General features: G+C 40.4%; 1 protein-coding gene across 3 annotated transcripts; it reads left to right on the top strand.

Moving 5' to 3' along the window:
- Positions 1-2,342: 2,342 nt before the first annotated feature.
- On the top strand, positions 2,343-24,646 carry PCGF5 (polycomb group ring finger 5). 3 transcript variants are annotated; one of them, XM_079976486.1, is made up of 9 exons: positions 2,343-2,651; positions 5,051-5,147; positions 7,841-7,896; positions 8,008-8,067; positions 8,775-8,923; positions 10,655-10,753; positions 12,331-12,420; positions 14,079-14,138; positions 16,279-24,646. In XM_079976486.1, exons 1-9 carry the CDS (start codon positions 2,540-2,542, stop codon positions 16,324-16,326), a joined length of 771 nt encoding a protein of 256 aa, XP_079832612.1. In that variant the 5' UTR covers positions 2,343-2,539; the 3' UTR covers positions 16,327-24,646. The 3 variants fall into 3 exon arrangements, with proteins under 3 accessions (XP_079832612.1, XP_079832613.1, XP_079832614.1); XM_079976487.1 differs by lacking the exon at positions 14,079-14,138; XM_079976488.1 differs by lacking the exon at positions 16,279-24,646 and having other exon boundaries at positions 14,000-14,120.
- Positions 24,647-25,752: the final 1,106 nt, after the last annotated feature.

Below are 25,752 nucleotides of genomic sequence, written 5' to 3' on the forward strand. Positions count from 1 at the left end.
AGGTCTCCAATAATTAGCCTGCTTAAATATCACTGCTGAATCAAACATGTAGGAGTTCCTTGTGTACATTCCCATTATTTAAATAGAGAATGTATTAGAGTATGTTGTGCAGTTATTACATGGGCCAAAGTGTCTCCATGCATATTCTCCTTAAAAAATAAGTGGACCAATCAAGCTCTGCCTCAGTTGGGCTTGCAGTCTACAAACAGATGTAATGAAGGCAGTAGAGGAAAGGAAGGTGAATGCAGGTAGAAGTAATTGGGGGGGGGGTAAAGGAATTTAGGGATTATACTTCAGCATTATATATATGCAGCTATTTAAAATAAACTTAAATGATCAAGAAAAGATTGAATTCAGTACTTCAGGCTATTTTGATTTTTAAAATGTATGGATATCCCAAAAGAGTTCCTTGTTTGGGAAGCTTTTATTTTAGGTTGGTAAGTTCAAAACTGAACAGGGCAACAACAGTAGCGATCTGGTATGGATTATTTATTTATACATAGACACAACTCCGCTGTAATATTTAACTGTAAGATTTAATGAAGGAAAATAGGTGTATTTGTTTCAAGCTTGTGACGAAATGCTTCACTTTTTAACGGCAAGCGGAGCAGCCATTTCTACAGAATTTTAAAAACATCCATATTTTATTGCCACAAAAAGCCCATTCATTCTCTCTTGGGAGTGAGGAGGGAAGTTGCTGTCCTCCCAGTATTCACCTTCTTGAATAATTTGGCAGGGAAAGGGATGCTTCTCCACTGCAAGGGATGCCCTTCAGAAGGTGCTTTGCCTGGAGGGAAAAGCCAGTGAAGTGTGATTTGTTACAGTGTGGAGATGGCAACTTCTAGTTTGTGCTACTTGGACTCTTGTTCAGACAGGTGCAGTTGAAGAGTATAGCAATGTGATCTAGAATGAAAGGGGACTCTTTCTCTAATACTTTTGGGGGGGGGCGACAACACGAGCTATCTCTAGGCTCTGCCCCACATATCTGAGAGCAGCAGCGCCTACCAAGCCACTAGCATCCTCGCTCCATTCTACAGGTGCTCACGGGAGTGTTTTTCTGTCAACAGTTGCTGGATGCGGTTAACGGGAAAGTAATACCTTGTGACTTTTTCTAAAGGCAGAGCAAAGGAGAGATGCCAGGGTTCAAGGCTATCTGCAAACCTGATCTCTGACCTGCCTCATACCAATCAAATGAAGACTGGCAGGGATGCCAAATTGAGTAAAATATGGGGGGGGCAGTTAAGCCCTGTTCTGCACACACCCCACATTTGAATGGCAATGCCCATCAACTTTGGGGGTGCAACGCCCACAAATATTTTAAGGGGGCAATGCCCATCAACTTTGGGGGTACAACGCCCACAAATATTTTAAGGGGGTCGAAGGAACCCGGCCCCTAGGAGTTGGCTTCTCTGAAGACCGGTGTTGAGCAGTCTTGCTGACAATGCAAGTGTTGTGTTTTTGCCTCCGGGCTTCTGAGCCAAAGGAAGCCGGGCTTGGGCAACCGCGCACGCGCTGCGGTTCAAGTGGTTCTTGGTCAGCGCGGAAGGAAAAGCACTCTGCACGTGCTCAGGCGCGCTCCGTTTCTGCTTCAGGGCTGAAGGAGGCGGCAGGTGAGCCCTGGTTGAGAGGACGTCGTGCGCGCGCAGCGACGGCGTGGCCCAGGCGACGGAGGAAGGCTCGCTTTGGGGCCGTCCCGTCGGCCTCAGTCAGACGCAGGCCGGGCGCGCCTGCTCTTTCCCTTTCTCTTTCGCCGGCAGGCGAGCGGGCCGGAGCGGGGAGCACCTGCGGGGCGTCGGGTGTCTTAAAAGAGAGGGGGATTCCGAGGGGCAGCCCTGGGACCGGGACCAAGCTGTGAGACCATAAATTGCGGGGGGGGGGGGAGAGAGAGAGAGAAAGAGAGAGTAAATAGCTTTTTAAAATAAGTAAGGAAGAAACAAACTCGCCTGCTAACCCCGTTTATGGAAGGGGCTTGACTGTTGGAAGGAACATGTTTCCTCCTTCAACTGAGCAGCCCCCTCCCTCAGCTTCTCAGGGGAGAGACAAGCCTGCTGCCAGCTTCGAGGTTTCTCTTGTACCTCTGAGTTCTTATCACAAGCTCTTAGGCGCTCCCTACCTCCTGCTTTTCCTTACTAACTTCAACGAGCATGCAAATGTTGCAGGCATTTCTTAGGGAGCTCTTAGGCGCTCCCTACCTCCTGCTTTTCCTTACTAACTTCAACGAGCATGCAAATGTTGCAGGCAGTTCAAACATCTTTTGTGTTTGCGGTGTGGCTGCGGGATCATCTCTGTTGTCAGACTTCCATTTCCTGGGTTTTATTTTTCGTTTTTTGTGTGTGCTACAGGGCTCAAAGATGTCTAACTCCAAAAAGAAGCAGAGGTTAGGAATCGTGACCCCCTGAGGACCCTTGGATTTTGATCAAATGCCTGGAGAAGTCCAGCTGCGCAGGGCAGCTCACCGGCTCCTGTGATCCTGCCACCTTCGCCTTCCAGATTCACGGATCGGGTCCAAACCATTTTATTGCCGCAGCCTGTGCCACGAATGGCTACCCAGAGGAAGCACTTTGTGAAAGATTTCAATCCCCATATCACCTGTTGTATCTGTAAAGGATATCTTATCAAACCAACGACAGTAACTGAGTGCCTCCATACTTGTAAGTAGGATTATGTGAGGCATCTATCTTTGGAACAAAATGGTCTTTGCTCCAATTATTTATTTTATCTTATTTACTAGATTTATGCCCTGCCTTTCCCCCAAGGAGCTCAAGGCAACCTGCATGGTTCTCCATTTTATCCTCACACAACAAGACTATGAGATAGTGACTGGGCCAAGGTCACTCAGTGTTTCGTGGCTGAGTGGGGTTTTGAACCTGGATCTCACTGATCCTAGTCCCACACTCCAGCCACTACACAACATAATTTTAAAACCAAGACATAAAAGTTTATGCATCATTATACTATTGCATAATATACACCATTATAGTATTCATAGCATACACTTCAAATATTCAAACAGTATCACTTACAGAATATATCACAGTTATTCCTTAATACCAAAAATTTCAAAGAGTTGAAGGAAGTTTAAATAGTTGAGCTATGCCTGTAACAAAAGTGTCACAGAATACCAGGATACTGTGTTCTTTTTGGAGGTTGACATAGTTTGGATTCTATATTTTTTCTTAGATCTACCTGTGCCGTCAACTTAAAAGAAGCAAAAAAAAAAAAAAATTGTTTTAAAGAACTTTGTTCAGTAGTTACATTTTGACAAGCCAAGAAACTGCTGAAGTTTTTGCTAAAAACAAAAATGTCATGAAGTGGGACTGACAGGCCAATCCTGTACAAGGTTTAAATTCCCTTGATGGGTAGTTTTAATAAAATGGTCCTAATGGTCCTACAAATTAATAGGTAGCACCCATAAACTTTTCATTCTTGCATTTATGAATGAGGCCTCCACTCAGAAAGAATTAAGTAGTGTCTTGATTTACATTCTAGGTCATCTTCATGTGTAAGCATATTTTGCCACATGTATACCAGTGTTTGTCACAGTAAAAAAAAAAGTGTAAATAAAGTGTTCTGCAGGTGCATCATTCACTTCTACTGTTAAAGCTAAACAGTTCTAATCCTATAGAATGCCTGGATGGAAAACTGTTTGGGAATCATATGTTAGCCTCTTTGAGCTCCTTGGAGAAAGAGTGATGGATAAGTGTAATAAATATTAAAGGGGTTTGTGTATATATAAATGTACATGCATCACATTCATATGTCATGCTGAATCAGTGGTGGATAATCTGTAGTCCACATGTTGGATTCAGAGTCCTATCAGCCCTGCCCAGAACGGCTAATGGTCAGGAATGAAGGGAGAATTAACATGTAGACTGACACAGGTTCCACATACCTAGTTTAGCATCACATGCAGAACTAACATGAGCAAGCCTCATGTTCTCCCATCCAGTATGGGTGGGAGAATGACCAAACACATTTATTTTCAGTTTCCCCCTGATCTCTGTCTATTGTTGTATGCAAACCAAGACTCATGATTATAGCTGACTGATCAGTTAAAAGGGAAAAAAGGCTTTGGAAGCCATGCTTTGAAGTGGGCTTGTTGGAAATTTGTTTGTTATAACTCACAATATCTAGTTCACAGGTGACTATAAACTAAGATTAGAAGAAACTGAAAGTAAACATTAGCAGAGTTCTACTCCCAGGTACATGGGAGAAGTCCAGGGCTTATTTCAGCTTGTGAACATCACACTAAACCATGGTTTAGCATGATGTCCAAACTGGGCCATGGTGGACATGTACCTGGAAGTTAAAGCCAATGGCAACTTCCCTGTACATGTCTACTGCAAGTATTTGGAGACTTATTTCTCCCCTTTACACCTGGTGGTATCCACTGAAGGGACACAGAAGTTCAGATACTGTGGGGGGTTTTCCTTAATGTTGCTGTTGGCTGCCTTGATGGAAGAAAAAATGCTGAATTAAAATATTTAAATAAATAATGCAGGCACACGTGCAACATAAATCTGTCTCTTCCCCAAATCCAGAAGCTTTGCTTTGTCTTTTCCCTAAATGGGTATGATAAATCTTGATTGTTACTTTAAATCAGTGGTGGGTAACCTGTGGCCCTCCAGATGTTGGGACTGTGGCCAATGGCCTGCAATGGTGGGAGCTGTAGTTCAACAACATCTGGGGAGTCTCAGTTACCTGTCCTGGCTTTAAATTTTTAAGTTATTTTGAAAAGAATCACTTCAGTTTACATTAAAAGAGAGCTCTGCAGCCTATCTGAATCTCCTTGCATGATCTGTGCACATGGAGCTCCTAGCTGCTCTGATTTGAATTTTGAGAGCAGCTTGGCACATGCAAATCAGTTTAGAGAAGTCAGCAGATTTTACCAGGTGTGCTGAAAAGAAAATCCCAACATTATATGAAGAAGGCAGGAAGGAACTTGGGATGTACTTGTGATAGGTGTGGGCATGCTCTTTTAAATGATAGCATTCAGAAATCATCCAATTTACATTTTTGTCTAATACCTATTTCTTACTTGATTTTGTAGTTTGTAAGAGTTGTATTGTGCAGCACTTCGAAGAAAGCAATGACTGTCCCAGATGTGGCAATCAAGTTCATGAGACCAATCCATTAGAAATGTTACGGTAAGAGCATATTAAATACAAATTATTTCAGTGGAGAGAGTTTGTCTTAAATTGCCTTTTGCCATGATTTATAGAAATATAGAAAGCTGCCATACCGAGTCTGACCATTGGTCCATACAACTCATTATTGCATCTATGCTGAGTGGCAGTAATGCTCCAAGCTTTCAGATAGACCAGGATGCAATCCCATGATAATAGTGTGTGTAATCATGTCTTTTTACCTTACCTGCCTGCCTGCTCCTCTGCTTCTTGCAGTGCAGAATAATTGTCTTTTTTGCAGTGCAGTTCAATGACATATCAGTTCAGTTTCTTTCTTAAAAAAACAACAACTAACTGGTGCACACAAATGACCTTTTAAACAAAAAAAATTGCAAGAACCTTAAATGTCCTTGAGATTAGGGATAGGGTAGGAGAGCATACAGAAAACTAACATGTAGGGAGATTAGACTACGTAATCATGGGCTTGGAAGAAAATGAGGTGCCTGTTTGTAATGGGGAAGCAAGTAGAGAAATATCCTTGGGAAAATAATGCCAGGAGATCATGGCTGTTTCTGCTTCTTTGCTCCCTTTTTCTTTTGCTGAATCTGCAGGGTTTTTCACCTTCTTTCTTCCCCAACTGAGCTCTGCAAACCAGAATCTTTGCATTGTTAAGGAGGCAAAAATGTGATGAGCAATTTATCTTACTTTTCAAATATGACTATTAGGGGATACTTCTGTACTGGGAGAAGAGGTTAAGATGTAAAAAGAAAAAGAAAAAAACCTCCCCAAACCAAGTGGTCATACTGGAAGGTGGATATATAATGTGTTTTGTTGGTTTCAATGGTTGAGTTGCAACACAGTTTAACTGCAACAGGATCCATGTCCTAGATTTTACAGATTGTTAAAGAGATGCACAGAACTATCTTCTGTTGCTAAAGAACAGGAAGCCCAGATTTCCAGAACTATTCTTATGCTAAGTTGCAAGGTAGCATTACTGTATGTAGAGTAGTAAGAAACTGTGGAAAAAGACATATATGCTGGATCACACCAACAGCCTTCTCCCTTGGTCAGTACTGCTGCTACCTCCACTTCTTCTCTGGCAGGAGAAAGTGAATGACTTGGGTCATGAATAGCTACCTACAGGGAGCCTCTTTTGAATGATTTCAATTCCCTTATAATCTGTTACACAAGTTTCTTCTGAAGCCACTGTATCTGAGATGCTTTCACCTCAGGCACTCAGTTGCAGGGAATTATTTTTATTTCTTTCCAGTTGCATGAGGTGGTGGCAGCAGCAGAGAAGGAAGCAGGTGAGGCAGAACTAATGGCTTGAACCAGCATTGAAATTGTTCTGTGCTCATCTGTTAGTACAGTTGCAAAACTGTGCTCACAGACAGTATAGGTGAAATATCTGCTGTGTCCTCATTTTGTTATATTTCATGACTACCTTCACTTCTAACGTTTATTAGAAATCCCATTTCAGCACAAGTACATCAAAACTGTAATAAAATGTATATAATATTAGTAACTGAGCATGAATACTATCCAGTTCATATCAATGGCAGTTAATGCAACTTGTCTCTCTGTGGTTTGGCTTAGGACAAAACTGGTTTATTGGCTCTGTACTGGTAATTGGACAGGAGAGTCAGTAGATTTTTATGGATTATCTTTTTCCAGAAGAGTTTTGCAATCTGATCTGTTTGAGGGGAAAGTCTGTCCATTAGATCAATTAGCTGCTCACAGGGACCAATCCTGAAGTTTCTCATATGACCCTGCATCCCTTTAATTCCCTACTTACGCAGGGGTTACATTCCGGCACCCCATGCACACAAGTGAAAATCACATAAGTGGGGAGCACCTTCTAAACACCCTTTAAATGCCCTTTCTGCCACTCTCTCTTCAACCCAGATCAAAAGTACTGCTTCTGGCTGGGGGCTGGAGGAGTGGGGAAAACTGGTGACAGCTGCTGTGCTACCACATACATCAGCTGTTAGGCGGGGAGGCTGAACAGCCTAAACCTAAATTACAGGACTGTGACCATGTTATTTTTAGGGGAAGTTTGCAGACAAATTTTAAAGGGGCAAATAAAGTCCCTTTAGCATTATGGGACAATGGGCCCAAACTACACATTTTACTGTTGTGTGTAGTTTTTGCTTTGCACAAATTACTGTCATAGCGGCTTCTCTCTCTGAGGACATAGAGGATTTTTATACTTTTCTTCTCTGGAGTTCTTTCTTCTGAAAACTGTAATATCTAGATGCCTCCCCCCGATATACACACACATACCAGAGAAAAGATTTTGATACATTTAGTGGACAAAGAAAAAAATGGTACTCTATTCCCCCTACATTCTTTTCTATTTGTCTGTCAAATTTTTTTTGCTCCATACATTCTCAATACAATTGCAACTAGTGGTAGAATTTCCAGCAGAGGTTGATTAGAAGGAGGCAAGGCCAGGCATTCTGTGGCTAGTCTTCTCCGTAGGAAGGTACTTTGGGATCACAGACAGTGTTTAAATATCTCAGTATAGTTGTTTGGGAAATTTGTGGCTTAAATAATTGCTGCCAAACACAGTGTTCTGAAGGTTTTCTTCCTCGTTTCCTTTCAAGTTCTACAATGCATGCTCATAAAATTTGTTATCAGCTAGCTAAAAAAAAAAAGATAACTTTTTTAAAGACGTCAAAAGACTTGTTTTCTTTCTTTTTATCTCTCTTCAGGCTGGATAACACATTAGAGGAAATTATATTTAAGTTGGTCCCAGGGCTTCGAGAACGTAAGTTTCCCCCTCTTCATTTGGTTGCTTGCTTTCTTTTCTTTGCAATCCTGTTGATAGTCCAGCATAACTGAACTGAAATATCATGCTCCTTTTTTTGTTGTGAACTAGAGGAACTATACCGTGAGACTGAATTCTGGAAGAAAAACAAACCTCAAGAAAATGGAGATGGTAATTACATCCTTGATTTTTTAAAAGTAACATTTTGATAAGATCCAGTGTATTTTAATTTCAGGCGTCAAAAGCTGCATGAGAGTCAGTGCTCGCAAAACTATACCTGTATGTTCAGCTGTTGCTTTTTCCCTTGGAGTTAACTCTTGCAGCTATTAGTTACATGGCTTATTTATACACATCATACAGTAAAATGCTTAGCTTCTACAGTTGGTTGTCTACATAGCTGTGCATATAGAGAATATATGTTATGCTGTTTCTAATGTTTTTTTATCCAGTTATACCTCCTAGGAGCATTCTTGTGCATCTGAAATGTTTCACATGGGCATACATAAGGAAAGGATTTGGGCTTTTGTTTTTTTGTCAAAATCTGTAATCTGCTATTTGAAAAAAGAGAAATAGAATTGGGTGTTATTGTCATCAGCATACTGATGGCACCTCCCTCCCAAACCCAAAAAACCTCCCATAGCAGTCTTGTGAAGATATTGAACAGCAGAATAGATAAAATAGACCTATTCATGACTGCATGTGCAACTGCCACCACACAAAGAAGGAACACTCAGCGCCACCACATTGAGTTATGCTTCACTGGTTTTAGTACAACTTACTGCTTAGTAAGCATGCTGTGGATTTCATTCTTAGTCCGTTTGTTTGAAGGTTGTGGAATATGTGTAAATCATATGTTTTATTTCATTTTATTTATGCAGAAGAAAATCCAAAATCTGAAGATCCCAAAGATGATGAAGATGGAGATGAAAATCAAGATGATAAAGACTATCACAGGAGTGACCCACAGATTGCTATTTGTCTGGATTGTTTACGTAACAATGGGCAGTCCGGGGATAATGTAGTAAAAGTGAGTTTTGATAATATTTTTGTTTCTTAAATAAGTTGAGCAGTATATGAACCTTTTTTATCTTCATGCTGTAAACAACGTAGGTTTGTTGACAGTTGAAGATTCTAATTTCCTGCAACTATATCGTTGTGTGCAACCTCTATTTCATGAGCAGTGAGAGGTGCCAAGGGTGCCTGCATTTACCCAGGGTTCACTTTCCTTGGGATGAAGGTCAGTAGAGACTGTGCTGTCTTTAGAATACATAGTTAACACCCAAACAGATCTTGCTTCCCCAAGGGACGCCCAAAGCCAGGGAAGCTCCAAGTCACCACTCTGAGTCCAGCACAGAGCAAATATGCTTCTGTGTCTCCAGCTTCCAGCATCAGCATCACATCCTTGGCCTATTCTTCTGCATCCTAGGATGGCAAGGCATCCAGCCAGGTGAGGTGGCGGGGGGAGCCCATCCATTTGTCTCTATGGCAACAGAGATCATTCTTTAAGGTGCCAGGGACAGTGACCTTGACAAAAGAACTGCTCTGGCCAGTTCAGCTACCTTTTCTAGTAGATTTAAAGCCTCCTTGATACAGGAGCACAGGCTTGGAGGGACCCAGGGTATCATCTAGACTGACCCACAAACCTATAATATTCTTTTTCAAAACTATAGGAAGGCTGAACCCTTCCCCTGCTTTGGAACACCTGTACCCAGGTTGCCCTCCACCCCCGTGGGTTCATTTTCAGTCACCGAGTCTTGTTAGAATACATAAAACAGGAAGGGGAAGTTTCAGCACCCTGTTGCCTATTGCCACTTCTCCACTTGAAATCAGCCTGCTACTTTCCCATATAAGGTAAAGGTAAAGGTACCCCTGCCCGTACGGGCCAGTCGTGTCCGACTCTAGCGTTGTGCGCTCATCTCACTTAAGAGGCCGGGAGCCAGCGCTGTCCGGAGACACCGTTTACCTTCCTGCTATAAAGCGGTACCTATTGATCTACTTGCACTTAGGGGTGCTTTCGAACTGCTAGGTGGGCAGGAGCTGGGACCGAAAGACGGGAGCTCACCCCGCCGTGGGGATTCGAACCGCCGACCAAACGATCAGCAAGTCCTAGGCACTGAGGTTTTACCCACAGCGCCACCCGCGTCCCTGTACTTTCCCATATAGCGGCAGCTGAAAATATAGGCAGATGTATTGTTTGGTCTTCAAATGTCAGTGTTTTATTTAAAACATTTCTTACCTGCCCTTCATTGCAAATGCCATTCCATTTAACTGCAAATTAAAACAAATTGAGACACATTATACAAGTACTAAAAATAGAGTAGTTAAAACCAGCCAACTAAAATAAACATCAGTACTAACAATGAAGTCCACTAAGAGCCTGGGCAAATAACCAGGTTTTCAGCTGCTGTTGAAAGGTTAAAAGAGTGGGTGCCAATTGCATCTCACAAGGAAAGTGTTCTATGTATAAAAGTTCTGTTACACCTGTGAGCGTGCCTTTATAACATGCTGCCCTACAACAACACTGCTATAACAAAAATGCTAAGTAGAGTATCATTTGTGTTGTCGCTGAAAGTTTGTCAAATGAAGCTAACCTAAGGCTTCCAAATTCTAAATGTGTTCTACCACTTAGCTGTAGTACTTTCTCATGCTATGAATGATCAGGCAGGTTTGTCTGTTTTTCATTGGGTTTCATTTTGGAACCCAGCAAAAACTGAAATGTGTATTCAAATTCACAGTTTTTTTGTCTTCTTTCCTTTAGGGACTGATGAAGAAATTCATACGGTGTTCTACGCGAGTTACTGTAGGGACCATCAAGAAGTTTCTAAGCTTAAAATTAAAGCTTCCAAGTTCTTATGAGGTATGATAGACGACAAGCCAAATATTTTACACTCCTTCCTGTGATTAAGTTAAATGGACATATCATGTCAGGCTTTAGATGTACAAATATTGTTTGGCTTTAATGTCAAACATGCACTGCAATATCAATAAGCCAACCCTTTCCAAATTTACTGAGATGTCGGTCACACTGAGTTCAGTGTACTCCAGTGTAAGTGTACATGGGATTGCAGTTTTAGTGTCATAATCGAGGGTAAAGCCTATCTTTTACTGAGGATTATTATTCACTGAGAAATCAGCATTAATGTGACCCCAGTGAAAAATGCTACTAACTGCATAAACATTTCCTCAGTGAAAGTGTTACTTCATCTGAAATGGTATTTGTTCCTAACTCTGAGATATAGATGGGTGTTATTACAATGAAACAGGAAGTTTTGTCTCACTCAGACAATGAGACATTAATAATCCAGCCTTCAGCTCTAACTGGTGAAAGCAGCTGTAGGAGTAAGGCAGGTTCTATAACCATAAATGCCAACAAATTAAACATTGGCATTTTTGGCCATAAATAGTGATTTGAAGAGGGAACATAGCACTCTGGATACAGCACATGACTGCATTCATTAAGTTCCAAGTTCAGTTTCTGCCATCTCCAGTTAGTTTTTCTAAGATCACGTGGAAGACCTTGGCCTAAAACTGTGGAGAACTGTTGCATATTTAAGCTGCCCATGGTGGACCAGATGGACAAATACGGTAGCTTGGTATAAGGCAGTTTCCTGTACTTGTAAGCTAAATAATTCTTTACCTTCCTTTATGATCAGACTGGCTGCCCCTCCCTCCCCCCCCCCAGCAGCATATGCAAATTTATTTGTACATTCTCCACCTTACTTTTTAAAAAATCACAATCATGTAGCTTTCCTATGATCGCTAAAAGCTCTTTACTAATCTGATAATAGGGACGCAGGTGTGCAAGTCAAAGTGCAAGTAGATAAATAGGTACCGCTCAGACGGGAAGGTAAACAGTGTTTCCGTGCGCTGTTCTGGTTTGCCAGAAGCTGCTTAGTCATGCTGGCCACATGACCCAGAAGCTGTACGCCGGCTCCCTCGGCCAATAAAGCAAGATGAGCACTGCAACCTCAGAGTCGGTCACAACTGGACCTAATGGTCAGGGGTCCCTTTACCTTTTAATCTGATAATGGAATCAAATGGACTTCCAAGTAAATCATGGTTTAAAAACACTGCAGTTTGATGTGCCGCAATCCAAGCTGCTTTTCTAGTTTGTCTCATTGTAGGTGGCATGTATAGATGCTGGGTCTTCTGTCTGGAGTGAAAGTGAAAAATACATGTGGACTTGTAAAAAGATATTTCTGTATCAGGGCCATTTTGTTTGTATTTTGTTCAGTTAAACAATGATCAATATCATTATGTTGCAGTAGAATAATGTGTTCTCGTTTATACTCCCTATCATTTCCTCTTATATACTAATCAGTTTTAGGAAACATTGCAATAATTTAAAGGAAATTGGCGTTTTTATGTTGGTGTTTTTTACTCTTAAGGTTATTTTGTGATTTACAGTACTTCCCTTTTCCTTTTCTTTCTAAGCTGGATGTACTATGCAATGGGGAGATCATGGGGAAAGATCACACTATGGAATTCATCTACATGACAAGATGGAGACTACGAGGCGAAAATGTAAATAAAATTAGAAATAACTTAACTCTAATAATTTCTTTTGTGTATGTATAGCTTATTTGCTATCTTAAGTTTCTAAATTTATGTTTAAAAGCCTCAACAGGACTTATTAATAACTATTTTAAAATGCATTGCTGGCTTCCAATAGTCCATGATTTCCCAAATTTTATGATACAGTGGCATGATAACTGATGGTTATTCCAAACCAGCACCACCTTGGCTGCTTTGGCACAGAGTGTAAACAAAGAAACCAGCTGGCAGTAGCCACTTCTTGCTGGGAACTAAGCTGGGAAATTAAGTCATGGAGTCCAGGGAGAAGGGGGCCTTGCAGCCTAGGAATGCATTTGTCAGTGGAAAGTACAGAAAACAAAGCTGCTTGGTGCCAAGTGGTTACAAAAAACAAAAGAGAAATAGATCTGGGGAAATTGGGAGGGTGCTTGAACATTTATCATAAAGAGATCTAGTAGTTAGCTGCCTCAGGAGTAGCAGCATCCTCACAAAGTACCATTTCAAAAAGATGAGCACTTGACATGGGTACCATTAGTACCATTATTATATTATTCTGAGCAATGACTCAGACAGGCTGAGAAATGATTAAATGCAAGAATATTTAAGGACTTTCAGATTTGGAAAGGAATTGACTTGCATTGCTAAAAGTGATGACTTCAAAAAGATAATTTAATTTTTTTAATCCCTGGTTATGTTTTGCAATCATTTACGTAGATAGAAATCGTCCTTTAAACTAGTAGGACTTTTAAAACATGGCTTATACTAGTTTAATGCTTAGTATGAGCAGATAGGAGCTTGCACAATACATCTTTCCCTTTCTCTTTTCCTTGCAGTGCCCCTACAGCCCCTTATGGAGCTGTAAATAGCTGCATAAGTGGAGGGGAGGGATGCACAGTATCAGATTAGAAAAACTTGCACCAAGGAGATGCTTTTTTGGGGGGAGCAGAGGAAGGGAAAGGTCCATTGCATGAGCTTATCGTGCACTCACACAGTGTTGTATACAACCCTATTCATCTACTGAATATAAAATAATGGGTGGGGGGATTATATATTTTCCATTCTAAGTGAATGCTAGTCACAACTAAGAAACAATTTGTATATCTTATAGCCTTAGGTATCCTTTTTTTTTATTCCAGTTTGTGCCTTAAGCCCTCCAAGTTAAGTGGAAAGCACTTTCACTCATTCAAGGAGAAAGTTCCTAATTCCCTCTCATTGCATCTGCACCCTTTGCTGCACAAATCCTGAAAAGAGTTGAGGATCCTTCAGGAACACTCCCAACTCTCTGTAGGCAATTCTGAAAGAGTGGGGAAGCTGTAGACCAGGAGGCAGGGAGAGGGAACAATGGAGTGTGTAAGCAGAAGCACTTTTTATTCCCCTTGTACCATGGGGTCTTCAGATTAGTCCCTAGTAATTTTCACCTTGCTCCCTTTCTAGTTCTTTTGATTATAAAATAAATATGCCTACTAATAAAATTGGTCCAGTACAAGTTATACGTTTTGCTGTTAATCTCTGATAGCAATGCAATACCTGTCTTAATTGTAAAATAATTAAATTCTCAAATGTGAAACAGAATTATAAATGAGATGACTGATAATCCATGTCCAGTTGTGGATGCCTCTTATCTGATCAGAAACTCGTCTCCTTCGCAGTTTCGGTGTCAGAACTGCTCATCTTCGCAAGTCTGCTCACAGGATGGCTCTTTTTATCAGGTAAGAGGCACTCCCGACTGTACACATTATAGTCATTAAGATGACATTAACACAACCATTGTTAATGGAGCCCAATGGGTGGCGGGTGTCCTTTTAATTCCATATAAGAAAGTCTCCCAAGACCAAAATTAGCCTTGCAGGTCATAAGCCTCAGGTGCTTTCAGAAGGTCATGCAGATTAATTTTTTTTAATGCATGTAATAATATTTATTCATTAATTTGTTTGTGAAATTTATATCCTACTTTTCTGTTTGCATACCCAAGGCACATATCAAAGATAGAAATAGTATAAAACAGTGACACTAAGGCTATAGTCCTAAGTCCTGATTAGCACTGCTATAGGACCTTAGAATCCAGTGGGCATTCCCACCCATTGGCCTCTTCCTATGGGGGTGCAGGGAGCTCCCCCACCACAGAAGCCCCTGCTGCAGCTATGGATCTGCTGGATCCTAAGCCAGTCCAGCTCCTGAAGAGAGACCCAGTCTGTTGTGCCAAGCTGCAGCTGGTGCAGCCCAACAAAAGGGAAAGAAGTGAATGTCACTGCCCCTAACTCCTGCCCTGGCCATTGTAAGTTAAAGAACATTGAGGTGGCTCTGCCATTCTGTTTACCCCACTGACCCCGGGCCAGAATTAGGATTCCTTTGCTCATAGATATATAAATGTAAGTATCCTAAGAAAACTTCAGAGATATGTTATAACAATTGAAGGCTGGCTTCTCCCTGTACTGCTGGCACTTGGTGTTGACTGGCTACCACATAGATGGGAGTTAGAAGGTAGTATTTAGCCCCTCTATCTGCTGTGGTTGTTGATGCTTCCAGTACCAGAAGCCTTGGTGACTCAATCTGATGCTGTTTAATTGTTTGTGCATGATTTAAACACTTTTAATTGTTAGGATACGTGGAGACTAGGAGTGAATGGTTCATAGCCGTGTTTCATTAAGATAACTGGGAAAAGAACAAACACCTGTATATATATATATATATAGAGAGAGAGAGAGAGAGTGTTCAGTGGTGAGATGATAATCAAACTTCTGATAAAATAATCCAATTCCTTAGCTTTTTGTAAAATAATAAGCCAAAACGATAGGCCAAAATGTCACAAGGTGATTTGCCCTCCTATAGCCCTGCTTGCTCAAGTTACGTTATATGTAACTAAAGCTGCATTCTCATGCAGCAATGGGATGATCCCTGAAATGCCTGAAAACAGGGCCAGCACATCCCGTTGCTGCCAGAGGCAAAAGGGAAAGTGCTGCTACTGCACTGCCCGCCCCACCCCCTCTGCTGCTAGAAGAGAAGTAGTGTTGGCACCAGCACTGATTTCTGTTGAGATTTCCCTGTAGTCTTGCAAGATCTCACCAGAAATCTTGAGGGCGCTGCCTCAGGGATTTTTACCACCCAAGGTAGCTGCTTCACCCTGCCCTACAGGTGAGCCGGGCTGCCTTTCACCACCCAAGATGGTGTTTGATAGTTTAATTTATGTTAATAGTTTATTTAGCTGCTTAGGACTTCATGGGATTTCAGCCTAAGATTTCAAAGCAATTTAGGAATAGCATTAGAATAATTGAGAAATTTTATTTTTGTGCAGTAAAATTACTTGTGCTGTAAAGGAAGGAGAGTTTTATCCAGGGTGGCATACATGATGGTCCTCCCACCAATTTTGCCTTCACTTATGTTAAGCTGAACTATAGTGAGTGGCACAAGGGCCCTCAGAGTATTTAGCTTCCTCCTGCTTTCTGGAACATGTGATGAAGCCCAGTAAGGCTCCCAGCAGCAGATTTGCCAGGTTCACTGCTTCAAAGCAGGCCTGAATAAACAGACTGGAGATGACATTTGCATAGGGGCTGCTTTGAAAGGCTATACAGAGGGAAATAATGGGTTCAGATTGGTCCAGAAATTAGGCAATGTATTGTCTGATTTGGGGAGAAATACTTCAGCTCATCTCCAAGGCAGTCTGACATGACATGGGAAGAGCTAGCCCAACTCTTGTTGTTTTAATATACAGAGCCCCTCCTTTTCGTTTTGCTTCTTTAATGTGTATAAGTTGATGAGTAAACTATTTTGATACGTTTTAAATAATTCTACTGCATATGTGCTTATGTCTACATGCTGCCATTGTTTGTTCTGTTTTCATTGTGGTTCTAGTCTTACCCCATGGTACTCCAGTATCGACCCAGAATTGACTTCGGTTAGACCAAAGGGCCAGATCCCACTGAGATAAAACCTGCACTATATTTACCCATCGACAGATTGCACAATGAATGGACGTGCCTGGATTTGGAGGGGGGGTGGGAAAACAAGATCAGAATTCCAGCATGCAGATACGGACTTTTTCTTCAGCTGATCAACTATCTTCCCCCCCGTTAGCATAATCCAAGTGCCATTCTTCTACTGAAACATTCATAAGATGTTTGTGACATCAGAGTTTGCGAGTCATAGCCAAATAGTTAAATGTATAGTCTGAATCTCTGGAATACTTGCTTTGCCTGTTAGAAACCTTCCTTGGTCCATAACATTGATTACATCGGCAGAGATGGCCATCGGCTCTTTCACATGTGGTGTTGCTGTTTGTTTGTTTTTTTCCACATTAACTATCTTACTGAAAAATGTTGTTTGAAAGTACTGTATACAAAGGTTAAATATGCCTTTACATTTTTTATTTTTATTTTTTGTATATAATACATGTTTTAGAAATGTGGTTGTTGTGCCACTAACGTTTTCTCATTCAGTTCCCCATAGGTCCAGGTAGCTTACTCGTTAGTATACAGCAGTCCCTTTGCAGAATTTGAAATTTTAGATTTTGTGTCAGAGAAGTTAAATGCGACAGTTTGTATTGAATTGAAATGGTATAATGTCTCATATCCTTTCAGCAGTGTATATAACTTAACCTAGAGTTTTAAATTGCAGAAATAGCAAATCTGTAAACATGCAGCAGGTAAGGTTATTTTGTCTTTTTAAAAGTCTATTACATAATATTTTTTTAAATAAAAGAAGAAACAGGAAGTGTCATAAACTGTAATATAAAAAGTGTTAGGTATTTTTTTGAAACTGTTGCCATTGCAGGCTTCCTTTTTCAGATTTCCTTGAAGGCAACAATGTGGGAAAGAGGTAGTTTTGAAATTTGTGGTCTTAAGTGTGCTAGATTAGGTCCACTGCACCTAAATATATGTCTGTATTATTTTAGTATATTCAGTAACACATTGACATGTTGTAAAATGTTAATGGCATTTCAACCACATTTTTGGGTTATCTGGAATCTAAAAGCTATAGTAGAACTGGTTGTAACACCTGAAACAGAAGCAGATTTAACATGATTGACAAAGCTACCTGACCAAAACCCACTGACTGTTCGAGGGAGGGGGGAGGTTTCCCCTGACAAGCGGTAGTGTTACAAAAATACTAATGGCTGCCTTAGGTATCGCATGTGCATTCTTCCTCTTTTAAAAATGTTGTGTTTTGTTTATGGATATCATTACAAAGCTAGTAACATATTGTTATTTTGTTTCCTGTCTTCCATTACTTTTGCACAGTTAAAAGCCAAAACAATACAGCTGAATGATCTGTACAAGTTTTAATAAACAGAGTTATTTGTAGAGTGAACGGCACACTACAAGTAACTACATTCACTTTCGGATGCTATGATGTAATTAATTCACTTCAGGAAAATGTGGCAGTACAAATACCACAGCCCTAGCATGTAAAAGTAGGACGTAGATGGTGAAATAACTGTAGGCTGCCATTTCTGTGCCCCACAACATGATCAGGAGTGTCAGGCACAACACAGCAGATGGGAGGAAAAAGGAGTGGCTGGACTAAAGCCCACGCTGGCTTCCTCTAACTTATACTTGATGACAGTGTCAATAACTATCACCTGTTAAATGCTCTGGGCATGGTGCAGAAGTACCACTTGCATTCACTCCTATTTTGGGTGCAGAGAGCTTGCACCTGCCTAACGTTCTCCCCCTTTCAACAGTTTGGCCTGCCACTCATGCCATATCAAAAACTGATTTTCTAATTCACTTCAGTTTCCAAAGCAGTTGTTTCACTGTATGTGAGGCTGCTGCTTGAGAAGGACGAGTCCGCAGCTTCTTTAAGCTCTTGGAACTAGTTATCTGGATCTTAGCCAGATCTTAGCCAGGTAACATCTAGCAGTGGATCTAATTACATTATATAAGCCTACTTCTGTGTATAGGTTAGTATTTTAGGATGTGGCAAATTCCCCCTTTGCACTGTGTTTCACTAGAATGATTTTGGACATTACCTGGAAGGGCAAGGGGAGGAGAAAGTTATTGAGTTGATTTGTGTATCTGTTTGCATAGTCCTGGATGACACCCAAAGCAGTAGCTCCTGCATCTTCCTTTGGGTGCAGATCCAGAATGTGTATACTTTGCCATGGAGAGGATATGGGAGTCACCGCTTTTCCCCAAAGTGTTCCCCATATGTAACCCAAAAGCTTGGAAAGAGATGCATACACCATAGTCTTCAGCTTTTTTAGGTAACATCTTTGGATGCCCTGAAAAATCTGTCAGTGCAGATCCGTTGTATGCATAGTGGCTTTACTTAAGTTACTGAAATTGTTGCCATTTAAGATCTGAAAGACCTCCAATAGCAACAAATATTGATTTATTTTCTTCATCAGTGTTCTGCCAACTTGAGCATTGTTAAAAATTCCCACATTCCCACAAACAAAATACTTTCTTATTTTCACAAATGGAGTATGTGCAACTTATTTCTGAACTATTTTTTGGTTTCCTGTGGAAAATGAGCTGTTAAATCCTTCCTTTGATTCATGGAGGTAAATGTAATGTTTCAAAACTTCATTCCGACTGACTTAAAATACATTCTCAAAGTAATCTATTTTAATAGTATGCTTCCTTTAAACATGTTTTGTCCAAATCCTCAGAAATCTAACAATTATAAACCTTGTGTAATTATGTTGTACACTGGCAGAAAATTTGCTATTCTCCGTAGAGAAAGGGCCATATAAAAACTAGAATTTGAGGTCTGGCTACAAATATTTTCTACATCAATTGCAGTAGCATCTCAGACGTTTAGGGCTGGGAACCAACATCTAGTTCATCTTCTTTTTTATTTATTTTCATTTTATTTTTAATAGCGTAACCTTGATTAATGGGAGCAAATATTTTCCACTTGAAAAAAAAGCATGGAAATCCAAGACAGACTTGTGAGCTGTGAAACGCTAAGAGCCTTAAAATGTTTCTTGCACATGTAACCTCTTTGTGGCTTATACCATTGCATTTCTGGTTCAGCTGTATAGTGCCTCTACAGAGTTGGTTGGGTAATTGTAGGAAGGACCACCAAGTGCAGTCGTCTTCTATAGAACTTTCTAACTTCTTAGTTCACTGACGATTCTACCTGTTTGTTCATCTGATCACTCCTAAAAATATATAAACGGTGTACCAAGAACAAATTAAATATGAAATATTAATAGAGCGTGATCACAGGCTTCCTGTGTCAGAGAAACATTGCATAAATGAAGATAGTGCACACAGACATATCCATAGCCAAACTGACTGGGGGTAAAAAAAAATAAAATCAAACCTGACAATGGCTTCACTGTTTGCTTACTTCCTATAAGCCTAGTATGTGCTGAGGATTCTCATTCCAAGGCATGTTTTCTATTGGAAGAGTTCATACCTCATCAATAAAGCACATGATTTACATGCGGAAGGTCTCAAATGATATCTTCAGTTAAAATTAGGATAGAAAAGACTGCTTCCTGGAGAGCGGCTGAGAGAACAGAGTGGACAATACTGGGCTTGATGGGCAAATAGTCTGGCCAGCTTCTTCTGTTCTGTGAAAGAGAATTGCTCCATGGACATTGAAGCTGTTTCCCATGTGCAGGCTGGCATTTTCCTTTCACGGAAGAAATGGAAAGCTTTTAATCTCACCCTGGGCATTTGAAACTACTGTTTTGCATGCCCAGCCCAAAGAATTGTAACACTGCTGTGCCCGCAAGTAAGCAGGAAATAGTATACAAGCTTAGGGCATATAGGGATCCCTATAGGATAAGACATGAGGTTACATATGTAGATTGATTTGCAGGATTGAAGCAATGCTACAGGTTTAGATTTATCTCTTGCACAGAAATAAAGGTTCTGCCTGGTTTCTCTTCCCTTGAACGAAATTTCAACTAGTTAGTAATGTGTATTCATTGAAGGTTTCATGCCAAATGATTTACCGGTACTTTCTTTTTCTTCTTCGCTGGCATCCAATCTCAAATGCCTATATAATGCAATACTGTTAAATTAGAATAAACTATGTAGTGTTAACACACACAGTTTTCCTAAATTAAAATCCCCAGTTTTCCCAGATTAAAATGCTTATTTAAGTTGTTTGCACAAAACTACTTTAAAAATTGCATGGGAAAGGTCCTCTTCTACAGTTTAGGATAGACGTGTGTGCTGCTTCTGGACAACTGAAATAAAAAGTATACATTTTCATGGCTGTTGTTGACTCTTGCCGAAGTTAAGTGTTAGGCTGAATGTGCTAAGTGACACTCTGCTTTTCTTGTAGCATCTTTTATGCAGAGCAGTGTGTGATAAGAAGAGAAGGGCATTTCTGCTTTATACGTATTTCCCAAGGTCAATGAGTGATAAGCAAGCAGGATTAGTAATTTAAGAGAGAGACCAGGAAATATTCCCAGAATGCTTAGTTATCTTTGTAAAAGATGACACAAAAACACGGGCTTATTTCCCCTATGAATGGAATTTACCTCCTAGAACTGCATTTGTTTTATTTTATTTTATTGGCAAGGGGTTCACATTTAATGATGATCTTAGATGATGGAGAGTGCCTGGAGGTCTCTGTTGCTTTAAAATTGGTCCTGAGAAATGCTCACTTACGAAAAGGTACAAAGGCTTTTGCTTCAGTGCTGGTGGCTCTTCTATACCTGGCCTATGAACCAAAAACTCTGTGCCCTGTTGATCTTGTAAATCTGCAAAGCACAAAATACTGATCAAACTAATTTCATTCAGGCTTTTAAAATAGCTTTGAGGTTTAGTTACATAATCCTTAGGCAGAAAGAATAGGCCTGGAGTATGTGACAAGGTATCAACATCCATTTGTAGTATTTTTGTTTGTTTTAGCAAAGAACATTGCTTTCAATCATGTCTGTCCTGTGGGTTAGCAAATAAGGCAACACTGTGTTATGCATTATACACAACATAGTCCATTTTGATACATCTTTTCAAAGTAGTTTTAACTTTTTAAAAAGAACTTGTCCACAAAATTTTATTTGCTTTCTAGACTAGAAAATAAAAATGCATAGATTAGCCTACCACATTACAGTCAGCCATTGAAAAGAGAAACTGTGTGGCATTAAAAAATAATAACCCAGGTAACTTCTTGAGGGCTGTATTCCTGTACACACTTACTTGGGTGTGAGCACCCCCAGAACTTTGTAGGACTGACTATGCAGGTCAGCCTGCATAGGATGGACTGTAAGTGTCCTTGCATGAGATGTGAGCTGCTTCCACCTGGCAGTTTATTGTGGATATAGTGCTGGTCATGTATGCAAGTTCTGTGCAGTGTCCACACAACATCCTTATCAAAATGTCATCCCGTGATATTTTCCCTTTTAATCTGGATTTACTGTTTTCGCAGAAAATCTGATAAGTAAAGAAAACCCCCGCAGAAACAGTAAGTCTGTATTAAATTGGGGGGTGGGGAGGAGGATATGGGATGGCATTTTGTTGGAAGATCTGTAGGCACAGCAACCGATTTGCATCAATGAGCACCACCAAGTCTAAAATAAACTGCCTTGAGAATCACAACAAGTGGTAGGGACCAGAGAAGAGAGACATTAGCTGTTGTTCTTCTAAATTTATTTGTATGTAGTTGGTGGTTGAATCGGTACTCTAACAGCTCTTGAAGTATGTAGAGAACTAATTGCATAATATCCCATTGTTAATTTTCTTTTCAGGTATGAACTATTTTAAGCCTTTTCTTTTTCTGTGTCAAAAGTGGTAACATAATAAACCTTTTTGTGGTTGTAAAGTTTAGCTTATGAATCATTCAAATTGAAGTGAAAAAAAAATCCAGGTCATTATTAATGACAGTCTATCCTACTTAGGAATAAATGTATTTTTGTAAAGGAAATGCACTTGTAAATATTTACTCTGTTATCTGTTATCTGATATCTATGTTTTGTTTTGGAGGGGGGGTAAATGCTGCCTCTTAGGGGATCGCCTAAATATTTTTAGGTTTCTGCTAAAATGGATTTCCTTTGCATTTGTGGCATGTTCATTCTGTACATAGCTGAATAGTTACAACTGGGCTAAGCACGTTTTATATCTGGACTTAGCTAAGTATGTCTTGAGTATGCCACAGAGTCTTTCATTAAATCTACCTGAAAGCAGAATGTGCATTGGTGCTGTGTTTCCATCATCAATATTAGCTTCCTTCTGCCTTACAGCATTCCTACCTTTGTCATCATATTATAACAAAGTTCTGTATTAACTGTGACAGTCACACTCCAGATTGATGTATCACTGGCTGCTTACGGTACTTTCTGTCTGCAGCTTATAATAGGAATGTGAGCTTTGGGTATCAAAAGTGGTGAGCCAGGAGACAGAGGGCCCCTCCAGATGATCTCTTTATTGAGCATTCATCCCACAGCAGTTAGATTATATCTGGTCTTCACTGAACATTCGTAGTGATTTGTCTGCATTCGTCCTACTTTGCTTGTTAGTCATCTACCTGTTAGTCATCTGTTCATCTCAGACTTTTCAATGTACTTCCTGGTCTCTTTCCTAACCACAAAAAGTCCATTTTGTTTTAAAAGTGGGCTTACTATACTAGGGGAACAGAGCACCTCAGTCTGCTTCCATTGCTCACTGGTATGCACTTTAATCTTTCCCACATATCCTTGACAGTCTGGCCAAGTAAGGCCAAGGCCAAGGCCAAGACCAAAACAAACAAACAAACAAAACTCCTTGTGAGTTAGGACAGATCTTGGACTCAGGGCAAGGTGGTAAAGAGAGAAGCTGGTGGGTCATGATGAGTAGAGGTTGGCAAGCTCTGAAGTCAGCTGGCTATTTAGCCCCCAATCCTGACAGAAGACCATTTTACCTCTTGGCCCAATAAAAGGCTGGCTGCTTGGCAACCAGGTTATAAAACCCGTTCTCATATCCAGTCAGTAGTTCAGTGAACTGGAGTGGGGGCGGGGACAAAGAAATGATCCAAATATATATTTTTCCAGTGCAGGTGGGTTGTATACCTGCATATTTTGAAAAGCTGTTCCCTAGGAAACTGCTGTTGGAACACAGAAAAGGTTTCAGCTGCAATTCTTGAATGACTAATGCAAGGGGGGTTGCTGTCTGAAAAGAATTGAGCAGGGGAAGGTGCTTAAGCTATAAGACTAGAGTTAGCCATTGGAAATTGTGCAGTAGCTGGAATTTAGTCCTTTTTTAATCTATCTTTTTGGGCCAATCACTGGGAAATAAACTACCTATGCTGTAGAATGAAGGTGGACGTCAACAACCCTGGAACTCAGGCTTGTGGTCAGATTCTGATAACTGTAATTCTGAGATGTTGCCTGACCTGAATCCCTTTAGAATAGCAGAATTCCATGACGTTGCGTATAATCTCTTTGATGGAAATACTGTATAGTATATCTGAACTCATGTGGCTGACCCAAAGCTTCCACTTTCACTCCTGAATGCTTTAACTCCAGTTGATAATCTTTATTGTTTTGTCTGTTTTCCCTGAGAATTCTTAGTTCTCAACCACTATGCCAGAGAATTGGTTAATGTCTTTTAATGTGACCTCCAGTTACTTTTCCTGAGCTGGATTGCAGCCTGCAAAACACATGCCTGTCTGAGAAACAGTGGCTGACATTAATTCTATCTAAGGCAAGGTGTAGATGTTGCATTCTATTATGATCAATATTTTTGGTGGCTGCTTGTCGTTTTGTAGTTTTGATCTGTATCAGAAGGTAATACCAGTAAAAGACACAGCAGCATGTGCACATAATATAAACTTGGCTGAAGAAATGTGTTATTAATCAGCCTGGGGGGGGGGGAGGGAATGTACAACTAGTACTAGCCCACACAAATTTGCACTAGTCCACTTATCCACAACTTCCTATGTTAGTAGATGGATTAAGGAAGAATGAATGAACCAAAACTCCTCAAATTTAGCGAATGTTCCTTTTCTAGCATGCCTGGAGGTGATTCATACTTGCCATGGGCAATCAGATTAGTAGCCATTTATAACCCTGTCATTAATTATATTACATGTTACGTACTCATTTTAATAATGGAGATGATGCTTCAAAGGCTGCTTTTAACGCTAATATCGATGTTCACAGCACCATTGTAAGCTGCTGATGGAAACCACATCTTGTACGGTCCATATGCTGCAATATGCTTCTGGCCTAGTTGGCTAAAATCCTATAAATAAATATCAAATTGGGCAAGTTGTAGAACTCCTTTGCTTGTTAGCCCTGAATTGCTCCTTTCTGAAAGCAATAAATATATTCATGTTGTAACATCTGTTGTGCAGCCTACAGTAAGAGGCATCTTGTTGCACTTTTGTTTTCTATCTAATTTATTTTGTGCTATAAAAAGAATTCTTTGGTTCATCTGAAAAATTGTCTCATTTGTAAAAGGCTTTGAATGAAAGTGTTCTCTGGCTTCAACTCACATCACACTAGCTACCATAACGACTTCACACTGACAAAAAAAAATAAATATCAAAATAAAGTTCCATTGAGTGGGATCTTGGATCATTGTGGCACTAAATCCACACCACCAGCGTTATGCCATGTAATTTCAATTCAAATAATATTTGCCCATTTACCATATATACATGCCTCCTCCTAGAATTAGGCTAGGATCCAAAGCATCTTCGGATGCCTGAGTGGTTTCATTATTTTTTTATTTTTATTATTTATACCATAGCTTTCAAAATACAAATCTTGTAGCTTACAAGAAACATTAAACTACCGGTACATTTTTTAATGAAAAGCACAACAAAATGCCATAAATATCCTTCCCGCATGCCAGATGATGATAGAATGCTCTGTTGGGAGAGACAGAATAAGATCTAGCTGGGAAACACTCTGATGTTTGCTTTTTGTGTGTATTCCACCCTCTCCTGGAATCCTTTGCACAGGGCACTGAATGTCCTTGATGGGGGGGGGTCTGGTGGGAGGGAAAGCCTCCTGGGTCAGACCACTGGCCCCTCTAGTCCAGCATCCTGTTCTCACAGTGGCTACCCAGATGCCTATGGGAAACCAAGCAGGACCAGAGCACAATAACACTTCCCCTTCCCATAGCTCCTGGCATTCAGAAGCATTACTGCCTCTGACCATGATGCAGAGTCTAGTCATTGATAGCCATATCCTCCATGAATTTGCCCATGCTTTTCTGAAGAACATCCAAACATTTCATCACACACAAGGGCTTTTGGTCTGCTTTATACATGGCGTTTTCCGATGTAGAGATAATCGGTTTCTCAATCCATATACTAGCAGCAAAATAAATGCTCATGCCAATTAAATCTTTTATTGCCTGTGTTTCATCAGAACCATTTTTCTCATTTGATCCTGATCTTGCCTCTGTGACAATGGCCAGGTACTGCACAATGTTTTTA

Source organism: Podarcis cretensis (genome assembly GCF_951804945.1).
Source record: "Podarcis cretensis genome assembly, chromosome: 5".
NCBI lineage: Eukaryota > Metazoa > Chordata > Lepidosauria > Squamata > Lacertidae > Podarcis > Podarcis cretensis.

What these genes read in the sequence shown, in the direction of transcription:
- PCGF5 (XM_079976486.1), top strand. Translation starts at nt 2,540, where the DNA reads ATGGCTACCCAGAGGAAGCACTTTGTGAAAGATTTCAATCCCCATATC. An exon ending in AGCTTCCAAGTTCTTATGAG is followed by an intron (nt 10,754 to 12,330) that starts GTATGATAGACG and finishes TTTCTTTCTAAG; the next exon opens with CTGGATGTACTATGCAATGG. An exon ending in AGGATGGCTCTTTTTATCAG is followed by an intron (nt 14,139 to 16,278) that starts GTAAGAGGCACT and finishes TTGTGGTTCTAG; the next exon opens with TCTTACCCCATGGTACTCCA.